This window comes from Simochromis diagramma, unplaced genomic scaffold, assembly GCF_900408965.1.
Source record: "Simochromis diagramma unplaced genomic scaffold, fSimDia1.1 OVJJ01000321.1, whole genome shotgun sequence".
Lineage (NCBI taxonomy): Eukaryota > Metazoa > Chordata > Actinopteri > Cichliformes > Cichlidae > Simochromis > Simochromis diagramma.
Window position 1 is genome coordinate 17,529,943 of NW_024386772.1, and position 14,507 is coordinate 17,544,449.

The 14,507-nt window shown below is 37.4% G+C and overlaps 2 protein-coding genes, 1 long non-coding RNA gene and 1 gene segment (V, D, J or C); 1 reads left to right on the forward strand and 3 right to left on the reverse strand.

Annotated features, from left to right (window-relative positions):
• LOC120747509 (immunoglobulin epsilon heavy chain) overlaps positions 1-14,507 on the reverse strand; it is a 438,017-nt gene that overhangs the window by 335,441 nt on the left and 88,069 nt on the right. The gene's annotated exons all lie outside the window — the stretch shown is intronic.
• LOC120713955 (immunoglobulin mu heavy chain-like) overlaps positions 1-14,507 on the reverse strand; it is a 539,092-nt gene that overhangs the window by 328,011 nt on the left and 196,574 nt on the right. The gene's annotated exons all lie outside the window — the stretch shown is intronic.
• The window catches only part of LOC120714171, a 514,712-nt gene that overhangs the window by 322,770 nt on the left and 177,435 nt on the right, over positions 1-14,507 (forward strand). The window lies entirely within an intron of this gene.
• Positions 5,660-6,222, reverse strand: LOC120714044. The segment is given in 2 exon segments: positions 5,660-6,060; positions 6,134-6,222. Coding segments are annotated over 2 exon segments (393 nt in total).

Sequence of the window (14,507 nt, forward strand, 5' to 3'; positions counted from 1 at the left end):
TGTCAAAAATAAGTGTTATGACCATATTTGAAAGAACTACCATTAGCGGGTCTATCTCAGCGTCATAGAATAAATTAGCCGACACTATTTCCTGTGACTGGTTTATTGTCCACGATATAAGCTCTCTCCCTTCACATCATCATATATATCTAACAAATATCACACCACTAATACCTTTCTATTTTGTTTATCCTTCTCTATTATTCGCTCTTTCCAAAGTTCTGTCTGGAGAGTCCTTGGATGGTTTTTAACTTCTGTACCACCTCTATAGTTTCTTTTCTATGAAGTTATGAGGAGAATTATTTCTATGATCCTCATCTTTTTGGTTTTGGCTGTTGTGCCTTCCTGCAAGCGTTTGCGTGTCTTTTCAGGGCCCCTTTGTCCTAACCTCTGCTGTCTTCATCGGTAGTCGTTACTAAACCACAGTTATCTATGAGTTTACCTGCCTCTCTACTCTTCTTCGTGTGTGTGTTTTGTAGTTGCCCCAGCCCTCCCTTAAATATTTACTCTTCGGATATTTTAGTAGTTTTATAAAAATTGGATCAAAACCTGCTGTTTCTTTCAGATTCACATCTAATGTTGTACTTTCTCTTTGTCAGGTTTAATGTATTACATTACTTTTTTTTATGTTCTGCTTTTCTACATGGTGACACTGTTCATTCACTTACACTTTCTATTCACATACTCTTTGTGAGTGTGTAAACATTCTAGATAGCATCATGGAATACTATTGTATCCAATTTGATGTCCCATGCAAATGGTGTTCGTCCACTGCCAGCGCCTATACAAGAGACAAAGTGCAGGGTACAACCCTTCCGCTCGTGCTTGCCCAATTTATTCACAGGGCTAGCAATGATATATGTTCACGTAAAACCCATTATGGCATTGCTAAATTAATTTTTTTTTAAGTAACATAGAAAATGCTTTTCTTTTCCAAATCTACACCAGATGTAATGCATTGTATTACGTTGAAGTATTTAATGTTTCTTCTTTTAACATTTGATTACAGTTAGTTTCAGCATTGTGATGCTGTATATGGATGCTCAGTACTATCAGTGAGTTTGGTCACATTGAAATATATGTGTTTCTGGCAGAGGGACACTGATTAATATTTCTTTTTTTAACTACACTGATCTTTTATCTTACTTTTTTCTTTTACTATTTTTCACTCTTTTATCCTGTTTTTTTTTTTTTTAAACTTAAAAAACCCAACACAAACATCCTCTTCCCTGCTAAGGACACTGGAGAAACTCCTACTAGCTAATTGACAAAATGAAGCCCTCTTCCTGTGTACTTGATATCCTGCTGATGAGATCTGTAAAGGAAATGTTTGGATCTGTCAACCCACAAAGTCTAATCTAATCTAATTAATACATCATTACTGACAGGTTGTATCCCTGTTTACTTACAAAAATCAGTTATTCAAACTCTTCTGATTAAGATCAAATTTTAAAAATCCTCTCTGGACACAAAAGTCTCTGGATAATTTAAAAAAAAATATCAAACTCCCTTTCTCCCTAAGGATTTACAAAATGGTTGTTGCTGAACTAACAGAAATGCTTCTGTCGACCTACCTGTATAAAACAGACCACAGCACAGAGATGATGCTTCATAGAATGATGATGAATCATTGTTGGTAGCTGCAGATGCCATTTTTCTTTTTTATTTGAGTGCAATCAATGTGTTTTACTGACTCACAGTGCAGCACTGGATTTTAACTGGATTTGCATTTATTTGGGCCAGAGATTAATGAGATTATCATCCCTTTAAATTGCTTTCGCTCTTTGCTCTGTGCCTCCAGTTTGAGTTACTTTATTTGTCTTTTATAATGTTTATCATCTCTTCCTATGATTTTTAACAATTATAATGTTTATATATTTGCTTTTAATTGACCCTCTTTTAGGTTCTTAATTCTCTTTACCCCATCTGCTTGCAGTTATAGCTTCCAGTGATTTTCACCTTCTTCTTCTTTTTGTTCTTATTACTATTCATCACTAGGTTTTGAAATGCCTTCTTGGCCTCTAGCTTGATCTGTGTTTCGCTTGAATTTACTTTTTGTCAAAAATAAAACCAGCTTTGTTGCTTTTTGGGTAATGGCTTTATTTCTGAGTATTGTTTTCAGTGGTGCAGTATAGGAGATTTTTGGGGACTTTGATGAGTCCCTAGACAAAAACAAACAATCACAAACATTTGTATAAAGGCACGGGGACATATGTGTAGATGACATCATTTTGCTAGCAGTAAGGACTACAGTGAAAACTGTGGTTAAGTATCTGTAGTGAACAGCTGTAGACTGCTATTGCTATTTAAAGCAAATATTTGGCTTACCGTAGTAAAGTTGAGTATTTGTCCGGGGTCTTGTTAAACACCAACACATGCGTATACATTAAGTACATGCATAATGTGGACTAAATGTATTTTAATTTTCTATCACAAACTTTAGCTATACAGCCATTTTGTGTTGCCCTTGTTTCGTCCCATATATTCCTTATTGGACTATAAGGAATATAATTGTCAATTATGCTTTTCCCCTCATTTCTGCTTTTATTTCATCATTTTAATCAAACTCCCAAGGACTAATTTCACTATCCGACAATTTACCACTTAGAAACCAAATTGCTTCTCTTACAGGCATTGCTTGCTGGTTCATGTTTTTGTTCACAAGTGAATTTAAAATGCTTTTTTAAATATTGAATAAAAATTAAAATTTTAAGAATTGCTGACAAGGCTGTGGGTTAGGGGTTGCAGGGATGTTGCAATAGGTCTTCTCCTAAAAAGCAGGTGTCACAGCACCCCCTGCTTAATGCACAAGAACTGTAGGATTTTGTACAGCCGCTGAAAGAACTTTAGTCACTGTGGATTTCGAGCACAGTAATAAACAGCAGAATCTTCAGGCTTCAGACTGTTCATCTGCAGATACAGCTGCTGTTTGCTGTTGTCTCTGGAGATGGTAAAGCGGCCTCTGACTGAATCAGAGTAGAAAGTTTCACTACCATCGCTGTAAATGTAAGCAATCCACTCCAGCCCTTTTCCAGGAGCCTGTCTGATCCAGTGCATACTGTGGCCACCAAAGCTATATCCAGATCCTGTACAAGTCAGTCTGTGGGAATCTCCTGGTCTTTTAACTGCTGGTTCAGATTGTGTCAGAGTCTGACCATCAACACCTGTCAACATAAACAAATGACAATGAAAAATAATTTAATTCCATAGTAAATTAAAACAATATGAAAAAAGAGTTTTAGTGGAGAGTTTTTACCCTGCACAGCAGACAAATCAAAAGTAACAACAGTGTCACACAGTCCATTATTTTTGACTATGTCTTTGCCTGTCCACTCTTCTCTTCACACTTGACATCAGGCAGTTATATGGACGTCAAAGACATCTAAGTATTGCATTGACTCCTCCTTAAAACTAGGGAGACTTAAAATTTCAATAATTAATGTGAAGCCACATATACACTACTTTCTTTTCAAAAATCAGATTAACAAAATTTACAGGCATTGAAAAAAAAAAAAGGAAACTCAATATTTACTGCAAGGTTGAGCATTGACTGCTGCTGCACACATCTGCTGTTTTAACAAACACCCTGGAAAAGATCTAAGATCTGTATCAGTCCTCTGTGTACTGCCTTCTGTGTAAATGGTCGTCCTTTTATGGCAAAATCTATCTAATACATATCTGCAATGTCTCGCCTCATGTTTTCAGCTCAGAGGAGGACTTGCTTAGTTTATCTCTCTTAAAATTCTTCTAAGTGATGTGTCATTCACATTTAAAAGACACAACATTCGTCTTTCACCCAGTCACACAACCACTTTTTTCTGCACTTAAGTGCTTACTATCTAACGTTCGCACTCCAATGGACCAGAGAGATGCATCAGAGAGAACTTGGGATTCAACGTCTTGCCTAAAGATACAGAATCGAGCAGCAAGGGCTCACACCAGCAACTTTCCTATTACATGTCATTACATGACCTGGTCTAGCACCTGCTGAGCTACAGCCAGCAACATAGAGACTGGCCAGTGGTGTGTTTCTTTAAATAAGTGATTCTTGGTAGACGGGCAACAGTATTTTTTTGCTCCACAACATGAGTTAAAGGCAACAGGTTGCATTTTCTACCCCATGTACCTGAAAGAGTTTTTCACTAAAGACTACAATACCCAGAAGAGAAGAATTTAAGAGAACTTTACTAAAAATGTTATGATAGATGTATACATGAACTTATTTATTTTCAACAATAAGAGAGTAGCTCTGGCACGGGGAGATATTTATCAAATGTAGATATTTATTCATACAACAATACACACCTTTGTCCTTTCTTGTAGTTAAATAAACATAAGAACTAATCATATCAAGGTTTGTGACAAATCACATGTAGCATTGTTTTTGTCCAAACTCTGATTATATCTTCCTGAGTATTTGTGCAGGTTTGTGTGGCCCAGAGACTCACACATTAATAAACATCTGTATCCTCAGGCTGTAGATTCTGTCCTGTTATTGTCACTCATCAACATCTGAATCACACATGAAGCTACAAACACAGCTGATCTACAGTAACTGTTTCCTAAAGGGACAGACTGAACACCAACTGCCCTCTAGTGTCCTGATACAATCTGCAACATTAGTTTTGAGTTGAAATTCTAAAACATGTTTTTATTTGTTTTTAATTATTTATTGATACTAGTTTCTCTGTCTGTGTGTAAGGGTCACTGAAAAGAATCTGTGGAAACAGAAATCAGCATTGTATCCATCACTCATTAAATTACTTTGAGTTTCTAATGTGTTATTTGAGTGAACCCAGTAAAATAGGATGCAGCTTGCGGTATCAGAACTGCAGACAAGAATTTTGGTCTTGAAGCTGAACTGATGTGACCCGCTTTGTTTCCTCACTGATCCACCGTCACATACTTTACTTAAATTGTTAGGAAGTGTAGTGCAGTGGTTTACACGTTCCCTGGCTTGTGCCCAAGAAGAGTTGTAAACTACCTGGAGGTTCTGTCAGAATCAGCCAAATCAAATATGCAGAGCTGCTGTTATGGTGTCTTTATGGTATCTTTATTCCTCTCCCTGCATTACAATCACTGCTGTAAATTGATCCTCATCTTTATCATAAAACTCTGTGTATCTCTGTGTTTGTTTTATACAGTGTTTAAAGATCACTGGATTTGTCAGAACACTGTGATGAAATAGAAAATTAGTGTTTGTGTGGTTCAGTATGAAGCGTATTTTTCAGGTCTATTTGTTTGAAATACTTTGACGCTAACTGGTAAATAGTTAGACACACTGGTGTGTTTTCTAAAAGTTGGTCAAATACATTTATATTCTGTCTATCAGAGAAGAACTGACCAGACAAATGTTAATTCATAAAATCATTATTCACATTTGCAACGTTTTTTCGGTTGTGTCTTGCAGGTTGCTGAGTATTTGTGCTTATTTGTCCTATTATATTTGCACCGTGGACCAAGAACTTCACAATTTAGTTTCTTTGTAAACTTGTCTGAGATAAAAATAGACTTTGTTTTGACTTAGTCTTTAAATGTCTGCTACTTCAGTCTTTCAGGTAAACTCACGCATAAAGCTGCAGCTATCAGTGATCCATCTGTTTTCTAAAGGTAGAGATGAGACATGATGAGAGCTGCAATAAATGTTTTTATTCCAACTTCTATGCATATTGTCCTATAGAAATTCAGTATTTCTTATTTCTTCTGACACATGAAGGATTTTGTACAGCAGCTGAAACAGCTCCAGTCACTGTGAGTCTCGAGCACAATAATAAACAGCAGAATCTTCAGTCTTCAGGCTGTTCATCTGCAGATACAGCTGCTGTCTGCTGTTGTCTCTGGAGATGGTGAACCGGCCTCTGACTGACTGAGAGTAGAAGCTGCCACTACTATCAGTGTAAATGAAAGCAATCCACTCCAGTCCTTTTCCAGGAGCCTGTCTGACCCAGACCATATTGTAGCTGCTGAATGTGAATCCAGAGGCTGTACAGGTCAGCCTGTGTGACTCTCCTGGACTTTTAACTGCTGGTTCAGACTCTGTAAGAGTCTGACCATCAACACCTGTCAACAGAAATAAAGAGAGAGAATAAAAAAATAAAAAATTACAATGATTTTTTTTGGGTAAAAGTTTTACCTGCACAGCAGACAGTCAAAAGTATCAGCGCTATCTTACAATCCATTTTGAGTAACTGTCTGTCCACTATTCCCTGCATGCTTTGAGCAGTCTGATAAGTAGAGGTAGAAGAAAGGATATTTGCATCAGCTCCTCCTCAACAAGAGGACAGAAAAGTTGAAAAAATAAAGAGTTTTTATTCAAAGACACTGTACTTCACTCAAGAATATATATATATATACATATATATATATATATATATATATTAGATTTTATTCATTTAAAAGTATAGTTATTTCAGTGTGATAAAACATGTTCCATACAAATATAATTTAAAAATAAATGTGGAGCATGTAAGTATAGGAAACACAAGCTCCTCTTGATTATGTTTGTCTGTTTAAATCTGGGGTACAGCTTAGTTCACACACTAAGCTGGAGTCATCACTGATCTCACTGTTTTCTAAAGGTGGAGACAATTTGTTTTCTCTTTTCCCTTCATTTATTTTTTATACATAAAGAAGGATTTGAAGGATTTTGTGTAGCTGTTAAAATTGTCTTTTGTCACTATCAGTAATAATAATAATAATAAACAGCAGAATCTTCAATCTTCAGCCTGTTCATCTGTAGATACAGCTGCTCTCTGTTTTTTTTCTCTGGAGAAGGTAAATTTGAAGTGGCTGAGAACAACAGACTTTAGCAATGTCATAACTTCTCACACCTGCTCCTGTCGGCTGTTTTTCTTACACAAAATCTAAGTAAAAATCTTCCCCTTCCAAGTAGAGACTTTGAAGCAATGGCCCCATCTTGTAGTTGGTACTAAAACTATGAATGATATTAGAGAAGTATGTTCTTCTCTGGCTTCTATTATGTTGTCAGATAAATTGGAATGAATTTGGAAGTCACTGTTAATGTGTGTTGAACCTGGACAGTTGAGATGCATTTTAATGTTGGATTCAATTTTCAAAACATGATATGGCATATTCATTGAAATGAGGACTACACCGTATGTATTACAGACAAAGCCAAATGCTCTGTGTCACTGTGATAAATAGAGGAAGTATTTTTTGTATGACTCCTCTGGTATTTAAGTTACTGTGTACCCTTTGGCACAGTAATACACCGCTGTGTCCTCGGTCTTCAGATTGTTCATCTGTAGATAGACTTTACTGCTGGAGTCATCTCTGAAATAGTAAATCTACCCCTGACTGACTAACTGGGAGTAATAGATAGGAGTACTAGCTGTATCTAAGCAATCCACTCCAGCCCTTTTCCTGGAGCCTGTCTGATCCAGCTCCACTCTGAGCTTCCAAAGCTAAATCCAGATGTTGTACATGTGAGTCTGTGTGACTCTCCAGGTCTTTTGACAGCTGGTTCAGACTCTGTTATGGTCTGACCTTGGACACAACTTGAAACAAAGAGAGCAACTAACAGGAGTGTTAACTTTCTGTAAGCCATACTGACAGTGTGTTGGGTATGTTTACAACTCTGCAGAACTCCTTTAAATATAATCATGTAATGAGATTCTCACTACATCACTGACACTGTGTTTACATTAAGCTCCTCCTATCACATTCAAATTCTGTTTCTAAAATCAAATTTGAAGTTGTGAATTCAGATTAACAATATTAAAAAAAATGTAATTCTCTTCCAGTTAAGAGATTTGTTAAAATTGGAATGAAATTTGAAATTAATTATCTATCCATAATTATTGTGCCAGTAGTGACTGGTTCTCCATTGTTAATACAAACAAAGAAAACATTGGTAAAACCTTATAAAAAAGAACCCCTGACCTTTGTTATGGAAAATCTTAAATAAAATTACAGCCATCAGGTGAGTGTGTCTTTTGAAGCGAGGTTTATTGAAAGAAAAAGGAAAAGAAAAAAAACACTGCAGTGGAGCAAACGTTCAGATCAAGGCGGCTTTACCATCAGCCCCATCCTTAAAACCCCTTCCCTCACAGAGAGAATTATGGCCTTTTTTTCTGCTTAGCCGTCACCTAAGGATTTACATCCCTGACAGCCAGAAGGAGTCTCACGACCTGTTTAAGGTCTCCCATTACAATGGCCTCACTGTGTGTGTAGAGCATAAGGCCCATCTGTAGTGCACATGCATACAACTAACTGAGAAAGTGACATTACTATGACTAATGTGATATGATTAAAAATATATGATTAATACATGACAAAAGAAATCTGCCACCACACTTTCCTTATAATGTTAGGCTCATTTACAAACTTCATATTGTCTCCAAATGTTTTAGTAAAGTGTGTGGCTGAACACACAGAAGTGAACTCTTTGTAAGGTTCCAGTCAGGTTTTAAAGCAAACTATAGCTCAGACACTGCTCTCCACAGATTTTCTGGCGGTCAGTGATAATGGCGATATCTTTGTGCTGGCAATCTCCCCCTCCCAATGATTTTAACCTTTATTGTTATTATTATTATTATTATTATTAAGACTGATAGTAAAGGTGAGAAATGTAGGACTTTCTACAGATGCTTAAAGTACTTCAGTTACTATGAGTGTTAACAGCAGAATCTTCAGACTGTTCATCTGCAGATACACCTGCTGTCTGCTGTTGTCTCTGGAGATGGTAAATCAGCTGACTGAGAGCAGAACGTGGTGACACCACTGGCCCAGATATGAGCAATCCACTCCAGCCCTTTTCCAGTAGCCTGTGTGACCCGGTTTCATCCAGATCTTGTAAAGGTCAATTTGTGGGCATCCTAATGATTTTCATAATAAATTTAAAGAAATTATAAAGTTTTAGTAAACGGTTTTATCTGTACGGCAGACAGTCAAAAGTAGCAACACTGTCCTACAGTCTATCAAATCAAATAATAATACAAATTTTTCCTATAAGTTATAATAATGGATTGCATTTATATAGCGCTACAGTTGTAGCCACAGCTGCCCTGGGTCAGACTGACAGAAGCAAGGCCACCATATCGCGCCATCGGACCCTCTGGCCATCACCAGTAGACAGTAGGTGAAGTGTCTTGCCCAAGGACACAACGACCAGCAACCTTCCGATTACAAGACGAACTGCCAACTCTTGAGCCACGATCACCTCTCAATCCCTCGCTGTGGGGAAAAAAAATATTTTGCAATTTTACAGTCTACCATATCAAACCGTGAGTTCAGATCTTTCTTATATATAGAAGTAAAATACATCTGAATTAGTGTTGACCCCTCCCAGAATAGATTCACTTGGAATGAACTTGTCAGATGTTTTTGCCTCTCATGTGTTTAGCCTGAATACTCCTTGAATATTTTTTGCTGTAAAGGAATTTTTAGTGTGAGTCAAATAAGTAATGCTCCTTGTCAGTGACAATGTGAACCAACAAAGAGTGGCTAATAAAGCTGGTTATCTTCAAACTCCGTCAGATATATTAACTTGACTAGAGTAAAGATTTAGTTTCATGATTTACTGAGTTCAAAATATTTTTCTTATTTACTATGAAGTGTTAACAACCAGACTTTGTAAGTGAAGCTTCAAGTTCAAATTTTATTCGCCACATGCAGTGGCAGGTTGCCCTGCAGTGGAATGAACCCGCCCCCCGACCTTACACACACAACACAGACATCACATGGGGATACAAGTCAGAGAACGGTTGCATTACAGAAAAAAACACTGAAACGTACACTACAATGGAAAGTACAAGAGGAAAAAAAGAGACCTCTACTCATGCTGGGCTCCTATGGGAGGGTAAGTAAACAGTCTACCAGCCAACCCAGGTGGCCTTGCATAGAGTGGGAAGAACAGTCTAAACACAGAATTATTATTATTATTAGGCAACAAGTGCAACTTAGAGATGTCACTGACATACAGGATGAAACTGATTACATGTCAGATGATATAAATCAGGGAGTTTTTGTTCGGCTCCAGCCTTGAGCCCACAGCTGGCGCCGAAGGGATAGCCGCAATAAAATGGTGGTTTTTCTTTTGTGCGAACAACTCATGAGAATTTCAAAGCTGCTCTTGAACATGGCGAAACCGACACTGGTCTCTCAATCTCCCGTTGGAGAGCCGCGAGCTTCTCCATGATGTTATCAAACTTGCGCTCCGTGGTGTTGTCATTCTTGTGCTCAGAGAGCTGATTCTGAGAACTCACGACTGCAGTGAGCTGCTCCAAGATGTGATCCAACTTTCGCTCAGAGATGTTATTCTGAGTGAACTTCTCCTTGATGTAATCCAACATACGCTCTGAGTATTCACAGCAGCTGCAAGCTTCTCCAAGATCTTAACCATGCTGCACTCAGTGAGCCCATTCTGAGAAGTCGCACCTCGTCCCACCGTTTCAATCCCAGCGGGCAGCCTTGGGGGGGTTTGAACAGCCGGTTCCACTTTCTTAATTCTCCGATAAGCCAAGGCCAAGCCAGCTCCAATCAGCAAGAACCCTATTATCATGGTTCTGAATAGGTAGATATCTTCAGCGTCCTCAATCGACAGTCCCGCCAGGCACACGACCCTCCATGTCTGGTGTCAATAGCATTCAGAGACCAGTTGATCAAATCCATAATTCTCTTTTAGGTTTTAGAGAACTGTGAGAGAGTGTACACGAGACAAGACAAGGACACAAGAGGCTAAGCAGGGAAGATAAGGGGAAGGAGGAGAGGAGAAAAAGTGCGACTGCCTTCGCCAAGAGCCAAAGAGAGAGTAGGGATTCTTATTTTAATAACTAAACATGTTCACTAAAATAAACACAGCTATAAAATGTTATACAAGATAAGTCAAATTTGCAATATTGTAATAAGAAATAGAGGAAATATTTTTTGTATCACTCCTCTGGAACTCAACTCACTGTGTCTCTCCTGGCACAGTAATAAACTGCTGAGTCCTCGGTCTTCAGATTGTTCATCTGTAAGGCAAGGCAAGTTTATTTATATAGCACAATTCAACAACAAGGTGATTCAAGCTGCTTTACAGAGACATTAAAAACAAAAACAAATAAAAAGCATGATTAGAATTGATTAAAAAAAACAGTAGATAAAATCAGTAGTTAAAATTTAAGTTTTGAAATTTAAGCTTAAAAGTGTGGATTTGGTGTTTTATTCAAATGCAGCTGAGAATAGATGAGTCTTCAACCTGGATTTAAATAAACTGAGTGTTTCAGCTGATCTGAGGCTTTCTGGGAGTTTGTTCCAGATATATGGAGCCTAAAAGCTGAATGCAGCTTCTCCATGTCTGGTTCTGACTCTGGGAACTGATAAAAGGCCGGATCCAGATGACCTGAGGGATCTGGAAGGTTCATACTGGGTCAGGAGGTCACTGATGTATTTTGGTCCTAAACCATTCAGAGCTTTATAGACCAGCATCAGAACTTTAAAGTCTATCCTCTGACAGACATGCAGCCAGTGTAAAGACCTTAGAGCTGGACTGATGTGGATGTAGCAGTAAAGTCTATCTGTAGATAGACTTTACTGCTGGAGTCATCTCTGAAGATGGTGAATCTACCCTGGACTGACTGGGAGTAATACAGGGTGGGCCATTTATATGGATACACTGTAATAACATGGGAATGTTTGGTGATATTAAAGTCCTGTTTGTGGCACATTAGTATATGTGAGGGGGCAAACTCCTCAAGATGGGTGGTGACCATGGTGGACATTTAGAAGTCGGCCATCTTGGATACAACTTTTGTTTTTTCAATAGGAAGAGGGCCATGTGACACATCAAACTTATTGGTAATGTCACAAGAAAAACAATGGTGTGCTTGGTTTCAACATAACTTTATTCTTTCATGGGTTATTTACAAGATGACAGCCTCCTGAGTGGGTTTTTTTTTCATACCTTTGTGCTACTGAAAGCTAAAACTTCGTGACACCAAAAGTCAAGAATGCTTCAGTATTCAAATTGTGTTTTCAGTCACAGAAATACCAGGAAATACTGCACCACAGAAAGCAATAACTCAGGAAATGAAACAGGTGTGACTGAGTGCAAAAACATAAAAATAAAAATACTGCTTATGGTTCTGGCTCATTAAAAAAAAATGATATGAAACTGCTCTGCCTTTTTCTTTCAAGCTTATGATTTTATGTTTAAAAAATGCTAACTGACTTATTCTTTCAAGATTGCTTAATACTCTAATTTGGTCTTTGGATTTTGCAGAACTGAAACTGTTAAATTTGTTAATCTCACTTTTCTCCACTGCACCTGCAAAAACAGCTGCTATCTGCTGTCAACTCTGGAGGTGGAGCTGTTGAAGTGAATGACTGCTACTGAGAGTAATCTGCATGCCAAATATCCTTGGGCAAGATACTAACCCCAAATTGCCCTCCCATGCGTTCATCTGAGTGTGAATGTGTGTGTCAATGTTTATCAGTTGCACTTGAGTTTAGTAGTGCTTGTATGAGTGGGTGAATGTGGCATGTTGTATAGATAGTATATATAAGAATCAGTCATTTTACCATTCAGTCCATAGTGGCAATAAAGCCGCAAAAGAGACGGTGAGCAATTCAGACAGTCTCAAATGCCAACGAAAAAAAAGTTTTGTAGTTTTAAAAGATTCAGTGGAGGGAGTAGATTTGACAGTGAGGGGAATGCTGTTCCACTTGTATCCATTCAAAAAACCTTTCCTGGCCTCGGTCATACACTGAATTATTTTCTGTTTTCTGTTCTTCTGCAAACCCATTTTGGGGTCTTTTCAACATTTTATTTAACTCTCCAAACTTCTGTTGCACATGTATTTATTATGGTTCATATTTGTTTTTTAAATCATTGTTATTTTGATGCGATAAAGATTTTTTTTCTATTAAAAAAAGAAAAAAAAACCCAGCATATTATACATTTCATTCTACTCTCCATTCTAATATAGGCTATTGCATCTTTGTAAATGTCACAGTGATTGTGGTTTAATAAACACCGGCTTTCTGAGCTACACTCACTGTTCTTTAAAGGGAGAAACTTGATATTGACTGCCCTCTAGTGTTTTTTTTTTGTTGTTTGATTGTTTGGTTGTTGTTGTTGTTTTTTCTCATACTGTACAAAAGATGTGTGTTTTTGTTTCCTTTTTCTTTTTGCCTCATCTTTCTGAGATTAAATATTACCAGTTTCAATAAAACCCACATAATCAGCATTGATTTTGATGGGATTTGTATAGCTATTAAATTAGCTCCAGTCACTGTGGCTCTCAAATAAAATCCAAAGTACAAGTACAAGTACTACTACTGCTAATAATAATAATAATGAATAATATTGTATCATGATAACAAATAAACAGAATTGTAATCAGAAAATTTTATTGAATTGAATTGAATTTAGTACTACTCCCTAAGGAAATTATGTCAGATAGCAAAACGTATCCATTGTTGTTCAGACTAACAGTTTAATGACCGTCTGAGTTCTGTGCCATTATGCTTCTTAGAGGTGCGTCACTCTGGGATGTGTGTGAAAGTTTCAGTGAGAAGAATTCCATAAACCCTCTCTTTCAACATTAATACAGATGCAATGATAAGTCTGATGAGTGTGTTGTAGTTTTGTTTCTTTTCATTCGGGTGGAAAAGTTGTTACAGCTGGACCTGGAAAATCCATTTAAATAGCTTGACTGTCTAATGAGGCCTTAAATCTGAACAGATATGAAAAGTTTATTATTAACTGATCACCATGTTATATGAAGGATGGATACTGCTCATAATGAAATCATCTTCTTGATGGCATTGAAGGAGACAAGAATGAAGAGCACAGCTGAAAGAACTGAAAAAAAAAGAACTTCCAGAACTTCTCAGACAAGTCCAAAAGAGACACCTTAGTAGTATTAGTAACAATAACATTATTTTTAGCAATATCCTCATTGCATTAAAATTAAGATGCAAAATAAATAAACTGTAATTAGAATTATGCAAAGATGCCCAAGCAGGTTCAGTCACTGTGGCTCAAGCACAGTAATGATCCGGTAGTCACTAAATGTGAATCCAGAGGCTGTACAAATCAGTCTGTGGGATTCTTCAGGCCTTTTAACTGCTGGTTCAGAATTAGTGAGGGTCCAACCATCAACTATTTCCGCCACTAAAAAAAAAAAAAAAGGATCCATAACTCAAAATTTCGAGTTATTATCTCGAAATTTCGAGTTATTTTCTCGAAATTTCGACATATTAACTCAAAATTTTGAGAAAAGCAACTCAAAATTTCGAGTTAGCGCTGCCAATCAGTAATCTACGTGAATGACGTCATTTCCATGTTACCCGGAAGCTGAAGCCCTCAGCTACAAATGCTACAGCTAAGCTACCGGTATTACATCCAGTCGTGAATGCACAGATTGCTGAGTGTTTTCAGCCTGGCTTCACAAATGATGAAATCCCTGTGTTATTAGCTGAATCACATGGTGTTACTATCAGCAAACATACTTTAATTTGTTGGGATCCGTTTTTGAGTGCGCGGTCCTGCGCCATATGGT